Raw genomic sequence first — 18,400 nt, forward strand, 5'->3', positions numbered from 1 at the left:
AACAGGAAAAATCCACCAGTCCCCATTTGAACAAGATCCTTTGTGGGAAATACATACGAATATTGTTGATAAAATTTTAAACTACCACATGGCAGAGAAAATTTTGCAAGAAACAAGAAAAAGACAATACAAATGCACTGGAGATAAGATTAGACTTGCACATGCTTAGCAGCAGGCACAACAAGACTATGGTTCTGGAATCATATCTAGCAACCCTCAAAAGAACTGGACTTGTGCCCAAAAATATCATTGCAGCAAAATTCTGTGCAATATTGAATGAGAACAAATGGACCTTCAGTGAACTTGCAGATTTTCAGGATTTTCTTTCCACCAAAATCAAAAGAATTTTTATATTGATTACCCATGGGTGGGGAGAAGCTAAGTAATAGTGAGGTAAATTAAGAACAAGAATTAAAGGAAAGAGTCAGCAGAGATAGGAAAAATATGTGTGTGTGTGTGTGTGTGTGTGTGTGTGGGCATAGAGAGGGTGGAGTAAATGTGTGTGTGTATGTATATTGCTAAATATGGAAACAAATATTTTTTCTTAACTACAGGCTGCTTGAGGTGGGGAAAAGAAGAAAGGGGAGGAAGAAGAATAAAATTTAAAAAGTATGCAGCAGAGAACAAAAGAACAATTTACAAGGAAGGAAAAAAACCTAGAAATTCATGAATATAATTTCTTCTACTATTATATGTAACTATATATGTATGTATCTTATATATGTATATATGCACTTTCTTAAACTGCTAATTTGTTATATTTTAAATCTTCCCTGATGTTCTGCTGGGAACATGAAAATGTTCCCTTTTGCTAAACAAATAAAATATAATGGACTATCAATAATAAAAACTAACAAATAATGCTCCCCCATCAACCCATAGACTTGTGATGAAAAGAGCCATCTACATCCAAAGAGATAACTGTGGGGACTGTACAATGGATCACAATATTGTATTCAGTCTTCTGTTGCTGTTTCTTTGATTTTTCTTTCTCTCTTTCCCTTTTTGACTTCATTTTTTCTACTGCAGCATGATAATTGTGGAAATCATAATACAATAGGTGATTTCAAAGCAAGTAATGTTTGTTGCATTGGCTAAAGTGATTGAGCAATAGTAGATAGGCAGAAATTAATGGTAGACTTAGGCAAAGTTTTATCATTAGGCACGCATGTTGACTATCTGTGATAAAGTTAAAAGGAGGTGTTACATGTTGCAAAACAAATAAAGTGACATAAAGTTCATTCTTTTGAGTAGATTCATATTCAGTAGACAATACTTGTAAAATGTTGGTAGAGGGTATAGTAAAGCTTGCTGGATTATCCTTACTGGCATCAGTAAAAATATTTCTTCCTTTAACAGGAGTCTCACTAATCACAGAATGTTGAACATCTATAGAAAGTTGTTTATAAAATTGAGCCGGCTTAGGCAAATTAACATGTAGAAGAGAACAAAAGGGCAATAAAGATTCCCACTCACCTGTTTCAATCAAATGGGCAAATTGAAAATATGACATTGATAAATGAATAACTGAAGGTTTACCTGTTAACAAGACTCTTCTCTGAATTACTTCTGAAAGAAACTGATATAAAGCTTGATATTTCTGTGTCAACATCTTTAAAGGCTTTTAAGGATAAATCCATTCTATAACACCTGCATCTTGAAAGAAAACAATAAAGAAAGGAGAATCTTGCAATATTGCAAATTTCATGGGCACTAAAGGATCCCATCTTACAGCACAAGTACCCATATTCTTCATAATTTGCTGAATAATTTGTCTTGTTTCTTTAGTCCAATCTCTAGGAGCATTTAACTCAGAGGGGCCTTTAAGTATATCATAAAGAGGATGGATCAATGAAGAAGGAATAGGGACAGTTGCCCTTATCCATTGAATGGCCCCTATCCGTTTTTGGAAATCATTTAAAGTTTTAAATCCTTCTATTTGTATCTTAGGTGGTTCTCGAGTTACATAACTTTCCTTAAGAATGTGTCCCAAATAATAAAATGGAGGTTCTCTAGTATTTTTTCTGGGGCCACTATCAATCTATGTCTAGCTAATTGCCCAGTCATTAAATGGAATAGAGTCTCTGTTTTTCTGTGGGAGTTGCTAACAGGATGTCATCCATATAATGTAATACTGTGTACTCTAGGTATTGTTTTCTAATTGGATGTATTATTATATCTACATACCATTGACATAATGTTGGATTATTAGCCATACCTTGAAGGAGAACTTGCCATGGACACCTCTGAGCAGGTGGTTGTAAATAAATAGAAGGCACAGAAAGGGCAAACTTTTCTTTATCAGCCGAATGTAAGGGAATGGAATAAAAGCAATCTTTAATATCTATAATTACAATATGGTACTCCACTGGTATCATGTTTGGTGAGAGTATTCCTGACTGTAGAGCTCCCATAGGTGGCCTAATGTTATTAATAGCTCTTAGGTCTGTCAACATTCACCATGTACCATTTTTCTTTTTTTTTTACATATATAGGCAAATTATAAGGGCTAAAGGAAGATGCTATATGCCCTTTATCTAATTGTTCTTTGATTATTTCCTTTAATGCAGCTAGCTTTGTTGAGGTCAGGGGCCAGTGTTCCACCCAAATAGGTATGGAATCTAACCATGCTATTTTTGGTACAACTAGTTTAACAATGGCCCTTAATAGTTTGTTTGTAGGGTGATTCCCATTTCAAACATACCATGGCCCCATAATGAAGCCTACAATCCTGAAATCACCAGGGGTTGGAGCCTCCCTTGTTGGTCATCTACTTCCCACTTTAAGCTTAAGTGTGAGAGTGCAGCATGTTGAATCCCTCCTACTCCTTTTACCCCCACTCTGCCTGCTTCCAAGGGCCATATAACAGGCCACTCTTCTTCTCTAATCACAGACACATCAGCCCCAGTATCTAACATGCCTGTAAATGGAATGCCTTCAACAAGTATTTTTTAACATCGGGTGTTGGAGGTTGATGAGTTGTGTCAATGTTATTTGCACAGAGGAAATGGCAAAGGGATTTCCTCTGGTTTCCAAATTCAAAGGTACAGTTCCAGCCACTGGGTCCTGAAGGGATAAAGTAGTTGAGAATGCAGGGGTTGGTTATAGATATACAGGATTCCCTGGGATATAACATAGTTGTATGGATTATAATTGGAGATGGAGCAAGAAGACCAGCAATCAAATCTCTTCCTCAATTCAACTGAATCTGAATATCAATAGTGGAGAATGGAGGAATATTTCCAGTAGGGGCTGTAATATTCACCATGTATTCTCAGCCTTTGGGCAATGAAACTCTGCTAGATAGTGATCTAAGGGGATCAGTGGTGTAATGGGTGTGGTCTCTTGGGCCTGGATTGGATAAGCTGTGGGGGCCCCTTCAGGGCCCCAGCGCCCCTTTCCCTGGTTCTGCCTTTTCTTTGTTCTACAAAATTTTACAATGTGACCCATATTCCCACAAGCAAAACAAGTCATTTTTTTCTCCCCAAGTGGTGGCTGTCAGCATTCTGCATGAACATATCCTAACTTTCCACACCTAAAACATCTCTGGTTCTCAGTTTTTTGCTTCATCCCTGCTGAGATCCCTTTAGCTATCATTCCAGCTATGGCTTCTGTATTCCTAGTCTCATAATCCACCTCACTGCACCTTTCCATTATCTTGCTTAGGGAGCGTCTCTGGGTAATGTTTGTAAAAGTTTTTTACAGGTTTTATTTAATCCCTCTCTCAATAATTTCTGAAAAATGATTTGTCCGGCTTCTCCTGATTCTATGTCTATTGCTGTCTTTAACTTGGAGGCATAATCTTGGATGGATTCTTGAGGCCCTTGGTTTTTTTTTTTTTTTCCTCTGAGGCTGGGGTTAAGTGACTTTCCCAGGGCCACACACCTAGGAAGTGTTAAGTGTCTGAGACTATATTTGAACTCAGGTCCTCTTGAATTCAGGGCTAGTGATTTATCCACTGGGCAACCTAGCTGCCCCGGAGGCCCTTGTCTAATGGAAGATGATTGTTGTTGTATTGTTCCTTCCTTCTTAATCTTTCCCCAAGCTCTCAAATCCCTATACCTGAATAACAGGCAGAGGTGTACCATCTGATTCTCTACAGAAGAATACTGGCTTGTACCTACAGAAGCCTGGAAGGCATCTTCATGATTGGGAGGATTATGAGTCTTTATAAAATGTCTCACTGCTTTCTCATATTGAGCTTGCCATAACAATGCTTGTCCAGGAGTCAAGCGCCCATTTGCAAGCAGTTTCTGGTCAGATGGAGTAAAATTTCCAAAATGTTCTAAGGTTTGTAGCACAAAAAGTGAATTGGGACCATAATCATTACAGGCTTGCTTAATGTCCTTCAACACAATGGGTGTGTATGCCCGTCCCTGATCAAACCAATCCACTGGGAACAAGTCCTTTTCCCACTCCCAGATATCTTCCTCATTAGCAGCCCCTTGCAATATTGCTTGTGCTACTTTTGTATTTCGTCACTAGATGGAGCTGCAACATAGGCAGACACCTTTGCTTGATTCAATTGTTGCAATTGTTCTGTAAGTTCTTGTATCCCCTTCTGCAGCTACTTCAGGTCCACAAACCCCTCCCCCTCATGTGCTGTTTTTTCTTGTCTATTATTTTCCATTTCCTCAGTATAACCACCTGGCTTCTTGTCTCTCCATTTACTCAAAGATGGATATAAAGGCTGTTGTGAGGGGAGTGTCCTATATTCTGGAGAGTCTCAAAACTATCTGTCCTCATCCTCACTAGCATCCTCTACTATGGAGTCACCCGAATGCATAATTACATCTCGGTCTAAGCAACCAAGATTCAGGGCTTAATCATTTACATCATAGCAAAATGTTGTTAAGCTGTAGGAATTTTAAAAGTATACTTTGTATCAAACCTATGAGCATTTGAGGTGTATATATATATATATATATATATATACATATATATATATATATACACAATGTGTATGTGTGTGTGTCTGATCAATACTAAGTATGGGTAACGTATTTAGGGGCTGAGAGGATTTGAAATAAATGGACTAGATGTTTAATCATCCTTATGGGTCTCTTCCCTTCTCTACTTCTCCACTAAGACCAAGGACTCTGGCTGGTCCTGAGATGCTCTAGCTAGCTAGTTCACATGGTATATTTTGGAACTCTGTGTGGAGGCTCTAGAAAGCATAGTATGTTTTGGCGCCCAATGTGGGGCAGTGGCTGTGAGGCTCTGGATGAGAGGCTCTACATTCACCAGCTCAACTCATAGGATCAGTTCAGTGGAGAAGTGCCAGTGACCCGGAATGGGGTAAGTGTAAAAATAGGCAAGTGAGAAGATTTAGTAAGGGCTAAACTAGTCACTTTGCTTTTTCAGCTAAAATGAGGCAGATAGTAAGAAATGGGCCTCCCTCTTGAGGGAAGTATGAAACAGACTGTCAGACTTCTGGATGAGACTGGATCCGACTGGCAGTCTCAACCAGTCTCCCCTCTGAGTCTGACTTTGTCCCCAGTTTAAATACCCTATTACAATTACATCATCACAGTATACTGACTATGTGTGAACTAGAGAATTACTAAATACTAAGTATATCTGTGAACTCCAGAATAATCATCTCATCAATTTCACTGAGTTAACTCCTTGTTTCAAGTATACTTGTCCAGAGTTCTGGCCCTCTACAACTTTGTGTCAAATGTTTGTGGCTGCTGCTCTTAATTCAGTAAGAAAAACATTTCCAAATGTTATTTTGTTACATTTCATGGAAGATATCTTGGGGTGTGCAATTGAGTTGCAAATGTTAAAAGCATGTCTACAAAAGACCATAGAAACATTAAAAGAACAACCAATTGTAAATTGTACCAAGAGAAATTTCAAAGGCATGCTCCTTTTACATATTTAGGATATAAAGTATGCCCTAAGGTGCTTACAGTCCAAAAACTTTCTTTAAGAACAGAGAAGTTGAACACCTTAAATGACTTTCTGAAAGTGATAGGAGATATCCAATGGATGTGTCTGGTGTTAGGCTTAACTACCTATCAATTAAAACCAGTATATAACATTTTAATAGGAGACACTGCTTTAGATTCACCATGCCAGCTTACAAAAGAAGCTCAAGAGACTTAATTATTATTAATTGAGACTCTAACCTCCCAGAAATCCAGTGCTGTGCTTGTACTCCCAAGATAGGTCTCAGCAGAGAGGTCAGGTAGGGGTCCCCAGCCATCAAGGAACAAGAAGTGGCCTTTGATGGTACATTCTTGCTCTGATTCCTACTTCACTCAGCCCTCTAGAGCCCATTCACAAGTCAGGCTATCCTGTCTGGGGAGACATTTGAATGTGCCCAATCCTTATTCTCTGACTGCTTCTTGCTCAATATTGAAAAGAAAAGTTAATCAAATAAAAAGAGATTTTAAAAAGCTAACTGAAGCTGTGACCCTGGGAAAGTCACTTAATTCCAATTGCCTAAGCAAAAAAAAAAAAAAAAAAAAAAAAAAAAACAAACAAACAAAAAAAACGACTGAAGAAAATCATGCATTAAAAACTAAAATGAGGCAAAGAATATGAGACATCAAATATCGGTTAAAAAAAAAAAAGAAACCTAAAAAGGAAGAAAAAATGAAATTGAATGTAAAGTATCACAGTTATTGTTATTATTATTTTACATTTTGTTAAAGCTTTTTATTTACAAAACATGCCTGGGTTATTTTTCAACTCTGACCCTTGCAAACCTTTCTGTTCCAAATGTTTCCCTTCTTGCCCCCATCTGCTCCACTCAAAGGCAGGTATTCTAATACATGTTAAATGTTCAAATTTATGTAAAACCCAATATATATACACACACATATTTATACAGTTACATTGCTGCACAAGAAAAAATTGGGTAAAGAAGGAAAAAAAAAAAAAAACCTCTGAGAAAGAAAACAAAATGCAATCGAATATCAAGAAGAGAATCAGAATACTATGTTGTGGTCCACACTCAGTTCCCACATCCTCTCTCTGGGTGTAAATGGACCTTTTTATCACTGAACAATTGGAACTGGTTTGAATCATGGTATTCTTGAAGAGAACCACGTCCATCAGGATTGATCATCATATACTTTTGTTGCTGCTGTGTATAATGATCTCCTGGTTCTCCTCATTTTACTCAGCATCAGTTCATGTCAGTCTCTCCAGGCCTCTTGAAATCATCCTGATGGTTGTTTCTTACATAACAATAATATTCCAGAACATTCATGCACCATAATTTATTCAGCCATTCTCCAACTAAAGAGCATCTATTCAGTTTACAATTTCTCATCACTACAAAGAGGGCTGCCACAAACATTTTTGCATATATGGATCCCTTTCCCTTCTTTAAGATCTCTTTGGGATATAATTTCAGCACAAACACTCCTGGGCCAAAGGGTATGCACAGTTTCATATATTTTTCATCACAGTTCCAAATTGCTCTCCAGAATGGTTAGATCAGTTCACAGTTCCACCAACAATATGTCAGTGCTCCAGTTTTCCCACATGCCCTCCAACATTTGTCATTACCTTTTCCTGTCATCTTAGTCGATCTGAGAAGTATGTAGTCCTTTCTCAGAGATGTCTTAATTTGGATTTCTCTTCTCAACAGTGATTGGGAGCACCTTTTCATATAACGATTTATAATTTCAGTTTTCTCATCTAACAATTCTCTGTTCATATCCTTTGATCATTTATCAATAGGGAAATGGAGAGAGTTGCAAGAAGAAATAGATGGCAAGTCTATAATAGTGGGAGATCTTAATCTTGCACTCTCAGAACTAGATAAATCAAACCACAAAACAAATAAGAAAGAAATTAAGGAGCAAAGTAGAACATTAGAAAAATTGGGTATTATAGATCTTTGGAGAACCCTGAATGATGATAGAAAGGAGTATACTTTAATCGCAGCAGTTCATGGAACCTATACAAAAATTGACCATATATTAGGACATAAAGATCTCAAAATTAAATGCAGGAAGGCAGAAATAGTAAATGCTTTCTTCTCAGATCATAATGCAATAAAAACTACATTCAACAAGAAGTTAGGGGTAAATAGACCAAAAAATAATTGGAAACTAAATAATCCCTTCTTAAAGAATGATTGGGTGAAGCAGCAAATTATACAAACTAGTAATCATTTTACCCCAAATGCCTGCCATCTAGGGGAGGGGGTGGAGGGAAGGAAGGGGAAAATGCAGAACAGAAGGGAGTGCAAGGGATAATGTTGTAAAAAAAAAAAATTTACCTATGCATATGTACTGTCAAAAAAAAGTTATAATTATAAAATTAATTTTAAAAAATAATAATTTCACCCAAGATATTGACAACGATGAGACATCATACCAAAATGTGTGGGATGTAGCTAAAGTGGTGATAAGGGGAAATGTTATATCTTTAGAGGCTTGAATAAAATAGAGAAAGAGAAAATCAATGAATTGGGCATACAAATTAAAAAGCTAGACAAAGACCAAATTAAAAAGCCCCAACCAAATACTTGAAATTCTAAAATTAAAAGGAGAAATCAATAATATTAAAAGTAAAATAAAACTATTTAATTAATACATAAAACTAAGAGTTGGATTAATGAAAAAACCAATAAAAAGGTAAAACCTAGGTAAATCTGATAAGAAAAAGGAAAGAGGAAAATCAAATTGTTAATCTTAAAAATGAAAAGGGGGATCTTTCCACCAATGAAAAGGACATTAGAGCAATAAGGACTTACTTTGCCCAACTTTATGCCAATAAATTTAATAACCTAAGTGAAATGGGTGACTACCTCCAAAAATATAGGATTCCTAGATTAACAGAGGAAAGAAATTGCTTAAATAGTTCCATTTCAGAAAAAGAAATACAACAAGTTATTAATCAACTCCCCAAGAAAAAAATCCCCAGGCCCAGATGGATTTACATGTGAATTCTACCAAACATTTAAAGAACAATTAACCCCAATGTTATATAAAGTATTTGAAAAAATAGGGGATGAAGAAGTCCTACTAAACTCCTTTTATGACACAGACATGGTACTGATACCTAAACCAGGTAAGGTGAAAACTGAGAAAGAAAAGTATAGACCAATCTCCCTAATGAATATTGATGCTAAAATCGTAAATAAGATATTAGCAAAAAGACTTCAGAAAATCATCCCCAGGAAAATACACTATGATCAAGTAGGATTTATACCCGGAATGCAGGGCTTGTTTAATATTAGGAAAACTATTAGTATAAGTGACCATATTAATACTCAAATTAACAAAAACCATATGATCATCACAATAGATGCAGAAAAAGCATATGATAAAATACAACATCCATTCCTCCTAAAAACACTTGAGAGAATAGGAATAAATGGACTATTTCTTAAAATAGTGAGGAGCCCGTATTTAAAACTATCAGTAAGCATCATATGTAATGGGGATAAACTGGAACCTTTCCCAGTAAGATCAGGAGTGAAACAAGTTGCCCACTATCACCATTACTATTCAATATTGTTTTAGAAATGCTAGCCTCAGCAATAAGAGTAAAGAACTAGATTAAAGGATTAAGAGTAGGTGATGAGGAAATCAAATTATCAGTCTTTGCAGATGATATGATGGTATACTTAGAGAACCCCAGAGATTCTAATACAAAGTTATTAGAAATAATTCACAATTTTAGCATAGTTGCTGGATAAAAAATAAATCCACATAAATCCTCAGCATTTTGATACATCACCAAGAAAATGCAACAGCAAGAGATACAAAGAGAAATACCATTGAAAACAACTGTCACGAGTATAAAATATTTGGAAATCCATCTACCAAAGAAAAGTCAGGAATTATATGAGAAAAATTACAAAACACTTGCCACAAAAATAAAGTCAAATTTAAATAATTAGAAAGATATGAAGTGCTCTTGGATAGGCCGAGTGAATATAATAAAGATGACAATACTCCCTAAATTAATCAATTTATTTAGTGTTATGCCAATCAGACTCCCAAGAAATTATTTTAATGACTTCGAAAAAGTAACAACAAAATTCCTATGGAAGAACAAAAGGTCGAAAATTTCAAGGGAATTAATGAAAAAAAAAAAATCAGATGAAGATGGCGTAGCTGTAGCTGATCCAAAGCTATATTAGAAAGCAGCAGTCACCAAAACCATTTGGTATTAGCTAAGAATTAGAGTAGTTGATCAGTGGAACAGGTTAGGTTCATAGGACAAAATAGTGTACAACTATATCAATCTAGTGTTTGACAAACCCAAAGATACCAATTTTGGGGATAAGAATTCATTATTTGAAATGGACTGAATTGGTATAAATTTTATATATATTTAAGACATGAGGCCTTTATCAGGACTGTTGAATGTAAAATGTTTTCCCACTTAATTGCTTCTCTTCTAATCCTGTCTGCATTAGTTGTTTATACAAAAACTTTTAAAATTAATATCACAAAATATCTATTTTTTGTGATCAATAAGGATCTCTGGTTCTATTCTATTAATTATGCTTAAATCAGGTCAACTAATCCCTCTATTCTTGTGAACAGAATTTCCATGGCATTCTTGTTGGCAAAAATGAGAAACATGAGGAATGGATCTCATTGAAAGCCATTGTGCATCAAAAATAGGCAACTTTTTAGAAAGCAATGTATATTAAAAATAACAAATTTACTTCCAAAAAGTTAGGCAAATTCTGCAGGAATGGGGAACATTTATGGGTAAGTATCTCTCAAGGTTTGTGGTTTCCAACCCCAGTTACCACCTATCCTCTATAAGGTGCACCTTTGTTTTGAGTAGAAATAAGGAACTTAGCTTGCTAACTAGCCTCTACACAAAGAAAAGTGTGCTACCAGCAGATTGGAACACACACCCTGTCAGCTTGCACAGTCTCATACAAACTTGTTTTCATGAAAATAAATCTCCCCCCACCTCCTCCTTTCCAGCCCCCACTCAGAGCTAAAAATTAAGGAACTGATCTATAATTCTGTTATAAGACAGGAACTGAAGAACCTGGAACAGTGAGGAAGGAGAAAGAGTGGGGGAAATGGGTTCCACATTGTTTTATAAAAAAGATCCTTGAATCCATGAGATTTGATGAGACTACTGAGAATGTTTGGAAACAGAAGAGTAGAAGGTCCCCAAATTCAGAGAGTAGAATGGAAAAGATTTGACATCTTCTAAATATAAATTGCTCAAGAATATATTTGACCCTGAGCAGAACCAGGAGGTCATTGTACACTTCAACAACAATACTGTATGAGGATGTATTCTGATGTTACTGGATATCTTTACCAAAGAGTAGATCTCATTCAGATCCAAATGATCAATGGACGGACAGAATCACCTACACCCAGAGAAGGACCACTAGGAAATGAGTGTAAACTGTTTGCACTTTTGTTTTTCTTCCCAGCTTATTTTTACCTTCTGAATACCATTCTTCCTGTATAACAAGAAAATTCGGTTCTGCACACATGTATTGTATCTAGGATATACTATAATATATTTAACATGTATGGCAATGCCTGCCATTTAGGGGAGGGGCTGGAGGGAAGGAGGGGAAAATTCAGAACAGAAGTCAGTGCAAGGGTTAATGTTGTAAAAAATTACCCATGCATATGTACTGACAAAAAAAGAGTTATAAATATAAAATTAATTTAATAAAAGAATATCTTTGGGGCACCTAGGTGACGTAGTAGATCGAGCACCAGCCTTGAATTCAGGAGGACTCGAGTTTAAATCTGGCCTCAGACACTTAACACTTCCTAGCTGTGTGACCCTGGGCAAGTCACTTAACCCCAGCCTCAGAAAAAGAAAAAAAAAAAGAATATCTTTGACACAAATATATTTTGGGATGACTCAGTACCAGAATTTTCCTTTGATTATTAACATTAATAATGGGAAGTTTTGCTTGGTCATTCTCTATTTCAGGTAGGTGAGAGAGGTACAAGGATTTTTTTTCCTCATAAAAAAATTTATTTTTAACATAAAAGTAAAGTGTTAGGTATAATCTACAAGTGTAGCTAAAAGAATTCTTGATTCAAGATCAAGATTTCAAAGATAGAGAATATAGAGAAAAGAGATAGAAAATGATTTTATAATTTCTTGTAAAAATGCCTTCAACACTGGTGAAAATGACAACAATCAAAAACATTTCTTTTTTAATTTTGAAATTCATACAAAGGGAATCAAATGAACATTTTAAATTTACACAAAACAGAAAAATATGCCAAGGAACATGTCTGCAAAGTCTGGATTTCTTGAGTAGAAATGAATTCAATGAAACATTTTTTCAAAGCTTTCTCAGTCCTTCTATTTCATTTATCATTACTGTAATAATGCCTTCCTTCTTGCCTTAGAGGATCAGGGGAGAAACAATCCCATGGCTAGTACACTTCCCACTGCTGCTAACCTCTCCCATCCAAAATAGGAAAAAGGAAAAAAACAAAAACAAACCAACAATCATAAAGAAAAAAAAAAGTTTCACTGCAGTGTGTATTCTGTCATGTCTAGCAAGATGGAAGCTGAAAATAAAGGCCTTTCCACACTGATTGCATTTAAAAGGTTTCTCTTCAATGTGGACTCTCTGATGTGTAGCAAGATGGGGGCTCAATCTAAAAGTCTTTCTACACCAATTACATTCATAAGCCTTCTCTCCAATGTCGGTTTCCTTATTTCTTCCTAGACAGAAGATATCTTTACAAGTTTTTCCACACTCAAGACTTAAAATGTTCATCAGGTTCTTTTCTAATACACATATACTGATAAGTAAGAAGAATCGAGTTCTCACTGAAAACCTTCTCACTTTTTTAAATTACGGAAAGCATTTCTTCAGTATCACTTTTCTCATGGCCACTGAGGTCTGAAGTGCACTTCACACCTACATCCCATTGATTACCTGGAACCAAGGGCTCTAGCTCTTCAGTGAAGCATTTCCTGTATTCACTACCTTGAAGATAATCACTTCCTGAGGTCACTTTCTTACAGTGAATTAGGATCACTACAGACCATCTGAATCTCTTTCTAATTCCATAGAGTTCACAATCACTCTTTGGATATTTATCTCCTTTGAAAATAAAATCCTGCAATTCCTTCAAATAGAAGTCAAAGGGACCATCAACCATGAATATTTGCAGGTCGTGGTTTTTCACAAAAGTTCCCAGCTTTTTACTCATCTCATTTACTGTGAACCCAGTTTCTACATCTGAACAAACATATACACAAAAAGACATGCACACATGTATATACACAAATAGTAATGTAAGATAAGAGTCACTACAGATTGTCAGTAACCTGAATATACAAAGCATCACAGGTGAACTCAGTGCAAGCAACGGCTTTTAATACCCCAAGTCACATTTAAGAGACAGATTGGAGGCAACAAGGTGGTTCAGTGGATAGAGCACCAGCCCTGAAAGCAGGAAGACCTGAGTTCAAATCTGGCCTCAGACATTTACACTTCCTAGCTTTGTGACCCTGGGCAACTCACTTAACCCCAATTGTCTCAGCAAAAGTTCTAATAATAATAAAAGAGATCTAGATCATGTGTGATACATGAATCCCTAAGTACTAGACTAGTCAGAGAATTATCCTCTCCCAATGAAATATACACATTCAGTAAAGGCAGGAGCCCAAGCTGTACCAAATACTTAATGACAGCAAATTAGAGTCTTCTTTCTGATGGAATATTTTTTCCTAATTAATGAGTCTTGAGTTCAAATCTGGCCTCAGACACTAAACACTTCCTATTTATGCACGTCACTGAACACCCATTTCTTTAGCCAAAAAACAAGAAAAAGAATAGGAAAGGGGATTCTACCTCAATGTTTAATGAATGACACAGGAAAAAAAAAATAAAAAGACATGAGAAAGATACCAAAGATTAGAACAGAAAAGATTTATGCCATCTCCTAAATAAAAATTGCTCAAGAATATATTTGAGATAAATATATTTTGGAATTAGAAAGTACAGGAATTTTGCATTGATTATTAACATTTATAATGGGAAGACTTAATTTTTTTTTGTCATTCTCTATTTCAGGTGGGTGAGAGACATATAAGGATTTTTTCCTATAAAAATATTTGTTTTTGAAATGAAAGTAAAGTGTGAGGTATAATCTAGAATGTAACGCGGAGATTTCTTGATTCAAGATGTACAGTCAAAAATAGAGGTCATAAAAATAATTTTATGATTTCTTGCAATAATTTTTGTAATAATATCTTCAACACCAGTGAAAATGCCAACAGAAAACCATCAATATCTGATTTCTTTAAATTTACACAAAACAGAAAAATATGTCCAGAAACAAATGGGCAAAGCCTGAATTTCTTTTTTGAGTTGTAATGAATTTAATAAAACACTTTTCAAGGCTTTCTCAGTGCTTCTGTTCTATCATTACTGTAATAATAGCTTCCTTATGATTTTCGATTAGAGGATCAGGGAAGGAACAATGCAGTGGCTAGTATAGGTCCCATTGCTAATCTTTCCTATCCAAAATAGAAGGGAAAAAAAAAAAAACAGTCATCAAAAAAAACCTTATACTGCACTGTGGATTTTGTGATGTCTTGCAAGATGGGAGTTCCATGGAAAGGCCTTGCCACACTGATTACACTTAAAAGGTTTCTCTCCAGTGTGGATTCTCTGATGTCTAGCAAGACTGGAACTACATGTGAAAGCCTTTCCACACTGATCACACTTAAAAGGTTTTTCTCCAGTGTGGATTCTCTTATGTACAGTAAGATGGGACCTGGTTGTGAAAGCCTTTCCACACTGATCACACTTAAAAGGTTTCTCTCCAGTGTGGATTCTCTGATGTGTAACAAGATTGGAGCTAGATGTAAAAGCCTTTCCACACTGATCACACTTAAAAAGTTTCTCTCCAGTGTGGATTCTCTGATGTACAGCAAGATCAGATTTGGTAATGCAAGCCTTTCCACACTGATTACACTTAAAAGGTTTCTCTCCAGTGTGGATTCTCTGATGTGTAACAAGACTGGAGCTACATGTAAAAGCCTTTCCACACTGATCACACTTAAAAGGTTTCTCTCCAGTGTGGATTCTCTGATGTACAGCAAGATCAGATTTGGAAATGAAAGCCTTTCCACACTGATCACACTTAAAAGGTTTCTCTCCAGTGTGGATTCTCTGATGTACAGCAATATCATATTTGGAAATGAAAGCCTTTCCACACTGATCACACTTAAAAGGTTTCTCTCCAGTGTGGATTCTCTGATGTGTAACAAGACTGGAGCTAGCTGTAAAAGCCTTTCCACACTGATTACACTTAAAAGGTTTCTCTCCAGTGTGGATTCTCTGATGTACAGCAAGATCAGATTTGGAAATGAAAGCCTTTCCACACTGATCACACTTAAAAGGTTTCTCTCCAGTGTGGATTCTCTGATGTGTAACAAGACTGGAGCTAGTTGTAAAAGCCTTTCCACACTGATTACATTTAAAAGGTTTCTCTCCAGTGTGGATTCTCTGATGTGTAACAAGACTGGAGCTACATGTAAAAGCCTTTCCACACTGATCACACTTAAAAGGTTTCTCTCCAGTGTGGATTCTCTGATGTGTAACAAGACTGGAGCTAGTTGTAAAAGCCTTTCCACACTGATTACACTTAAAATTTTTCTCTCTAGTGTGGATTCTCTGATGTGCAACAAGACAAGAGGTAGAAATGAAAGCCTTTCCACACTGATCACACTTAAAAGGTTTCTCTCCAGTGTGGATTCTCTGATGTGTAACAAGACAAGAGGTAGAAATGAAAGCCTTTCCACACTGATCACACTTAAAAGGTTTCTCTCCAGTGTGGATTCTCTGATGTGCAACAAGACAAGAGGTAGAAATGAAAGCCTTTCCACACTGATTACATTTACAAGGTTTCTCTCCAGTGTGGATTCTCTGATGTGTAACAAGATGGGAGCTAGATGAAAAAGCCTTTAAACACTGATCACACTTAAAAAGTTTCTCTCCAGTGTGGATTTTCTGATGTGTAACAAGACTGGAGCTAGTTGTAAAAGCCTTTCCACACTGATTACATTTACAAGGTTTCTCTCCAGTGTGGATTCTCTGATGTGTAACAAGACTGGAGCTAGTTCTAAAAGCCTTTCCACACTGATCACACTTAAAAGGTTTCTCTCCAGTGTGGATTCTCTGATGTACAGCAAGATCAGATTTGGAAATGAAAGCCTTTCCACACTGATCACACTTAAAAGGTTTCTCTCCAGTGTGGATTCTCTGATGTACAGCAAGATCATATTTGGAAATGAAAGCCTTTCCACACTGATCACACTTAAAAGGTTTCTCTCCAGTGTGGATTCTCTGATGTGTAAGAAGACTGGATCTAGCTGTAAAAGCCTTTCCACACTGATTACATTTAAAAGGTTTCTCTCCAGTGTGGATTCTCTGATGTGTAACAAGATTGGAGCTAGATGAAAAAGCCTTTAAACACTGATTACATTTAAAAGGTTTCTCTCCAGTGTGGACTCTCTGATGTGCAGCAAGACTGTAACTCCATATGAAAGCCTTTCCACACTGATTACATTTAAAAGGTTTCTCTCCAGTGTGGGTTTTCTGATGTGCAGCAAGAGTGACACTCCATGTGAAAGCCTTTCCACACTGATTACACTTAAAATTTTTCTCTCTAGTGTGGATTCTCTGATGTGCAACAAGATTGGAGCTAGCTCTAAAAGCCTTTCCACACTGATTACATTTACAAGGTTTCTCTCCAGTGTGGATTCTCTTATGTATAGTAAGATGGGACCCGGTTGTGAAAGCCTTTCCACACTGATCACACTTAAAAGGTTTCTCTCCAGTGTGGATTCTCTGATGTATAACAAGACAAAAGGTAGAAATGAAAGCCTTTCCACACTGATTACATGTAAAAGGTTTCTCTCCTGTGTGGATTCTCTGATGTATAATAAGATGGGAGTTGGATATGAAAGCCTTTCCACACTGATTACATGTAAAAGGTTTCTTTCCAGTGTAGGTTTTCTCATCTTTTGCTAGAATGGAGATATTTGTAAAAGTTTTTCCCCGTTGATTGCTTAAGTAAGTCTTTCCATACTGAAGATTTAAGCACGGCTTCTGTCTTGGGTGGATTGTCTGATGGTCAAGCGGGAATGATCTATAATCGGAAGCTCTCCTGCATTTAGTACTTTCATGAGACACCTCTCCAGGATGAGGACTAGCAAGAGCTGGATTCCAAGCAAAGGCTTTCCCACACTGATCATATCCATATCTTTTCATTCCAAGGGGGTAAGAAAGAGATGAGTGACAGGATGAGGTTGCTTCACATACATCACTTCCTGAGGTCATTTTCTTTCTGTGATTTAGAACGGAAGGCCATCTGAATCTCTTCCCAAATTCATACAATTCACGATCACTCTTTGGATGTTTATCTTCTTTGAGAAGAAAATCATGCAATTCCTTCCAATTGAAGTCACAGGGACAATCATTCATGAAGCTTTGCATGTCGTGTTCTTTCATAGAAATTCCCAGCTTTTTAGTCATCTCATGTACTGTGAACCCAGTTTCTACATCTGAAGAAGACAAACATATACACAAAAACACATACAAACATGTATAAACACAAATAATAAATGGAACATAAGAACCACTGCAGCTTGCGACCATATTAACTAAACAAAACTTCATAGGTGTACTCAGTGCAAGCAATGGCTTATAATAATCCAAGTCATTTTTAAGAGGAGACAGACAGGAGGCAGCGAGGTGGTGCAGTGGATAGAGCACCAGCCCTGAAAGAAGGAAGACCAGAGTTCAAAGCTGGCCTCAGGCACTTACACTTCCTAGCTGTGTGACCCTGGGCACTTGTCTCAACAAAAATGATGATGATAATAATAATAATAATAAAACAGAGACAGATAATGTGTGAGCCATGAAGAGTACTGGACCAATCAGAGACTTATCCTTTCCCAATGAAATATACACACTTAGCAAAGGCAGAGGCCCAAGGCCAAGATGACTAGCAAATACTTAATGACACTAGATTAGAGTCTTCTTTCTGCTGGAATGGTTTTTCCCAATTAGAGGGAAAACTCAGCCAACACACCATTGAAAACTACAGAGCAGATAAGGAGTAGGCTGCTTTTAGAGATATGTGGGGCAGTACCACATTTACTCATATGGGGAAAAAGTGAACATCCAAATGAGTAAGATGATAATAGGGAAATTCAGAAGGGATTCAATGAAAAATGAAAACGCTACAAATTTAAAAGATTACTTTAGATTCCACATCTCTGGGAAGGCAGTGGTTAACTCTCCTAAAAGCATAAACAAAGGTTACAGACATGTTGGTTTTTTGACCCAGTAACTAAAGACAGAGAAAGTTTATTTTTATTTGCTTCTTTTTTTCTAATGGTGTATATGGAAGTCAAAGGGCATATATATATATATATATATATTTAT

At 36.5% G+C, this 18,400-nt stretch overlaps 2 protein-coding genes across 8 annotated transcripts in view; both read right to left on the reverse strand.

Moving 5' to 3' along the window:
* LOC141562671 (uncharacterized) overlaps positions 1 to 14,448 on the reverse strand; it is a 34,923-nt gene extending 20,475 nt beyond the window's left edge. The window contains 3 exon segments of the mRNA XM_074302677.1: positions 12,697 to 13,171; positions 13,623 to 13,650; positions 14,428 to 14,448. Coding sequence (XP_074158778.1) covers positions 12,697 to 13,171; positions 13,623 to 13,650; positions 14,428 to 14,448 — 524 coding nt within the window.
* LOC141564686 (KRAB domain-containing protein 5-like) overlaps positions 13,856 to 18,400 on the reverse strand; it is a 69,833-nt gene continuing 65,288 nt past the window's right edge. For all 7 annotated transcript variants that reach the window (XM_074307455.1, XM_074307454.1, XM_074307456.1 and 4 more), the window contains one exon: positions 13,856 to 17,514. In XM_074307455.1, coding sequence (XP_074163556.1) covers positions 14,510 to 17,514 — 3,005 coding nt within the window. In that variant the 3' untranslated portion in view covers positions 13,856 to 14,509. The remainder of the gene's footprint in view (positions 17,515 to 18,400) is intronic.

Source organism: Sminthopsis crassicaudata, chromosome 3 (assembly GCF_048593235.1).
Source record: "Sminthopsis crassicaudata isolate SCR6 chromosome 3, ASM4859323v1, whole genome shotgun sequence".
Classification (NCBI taxonomy): Eukaryota; Metazoa; Chordata; class Mammalia; order Dasyuromorphia; family Dasyuridae; genus Sminthopsis; species Sminthopsis crassicaudata.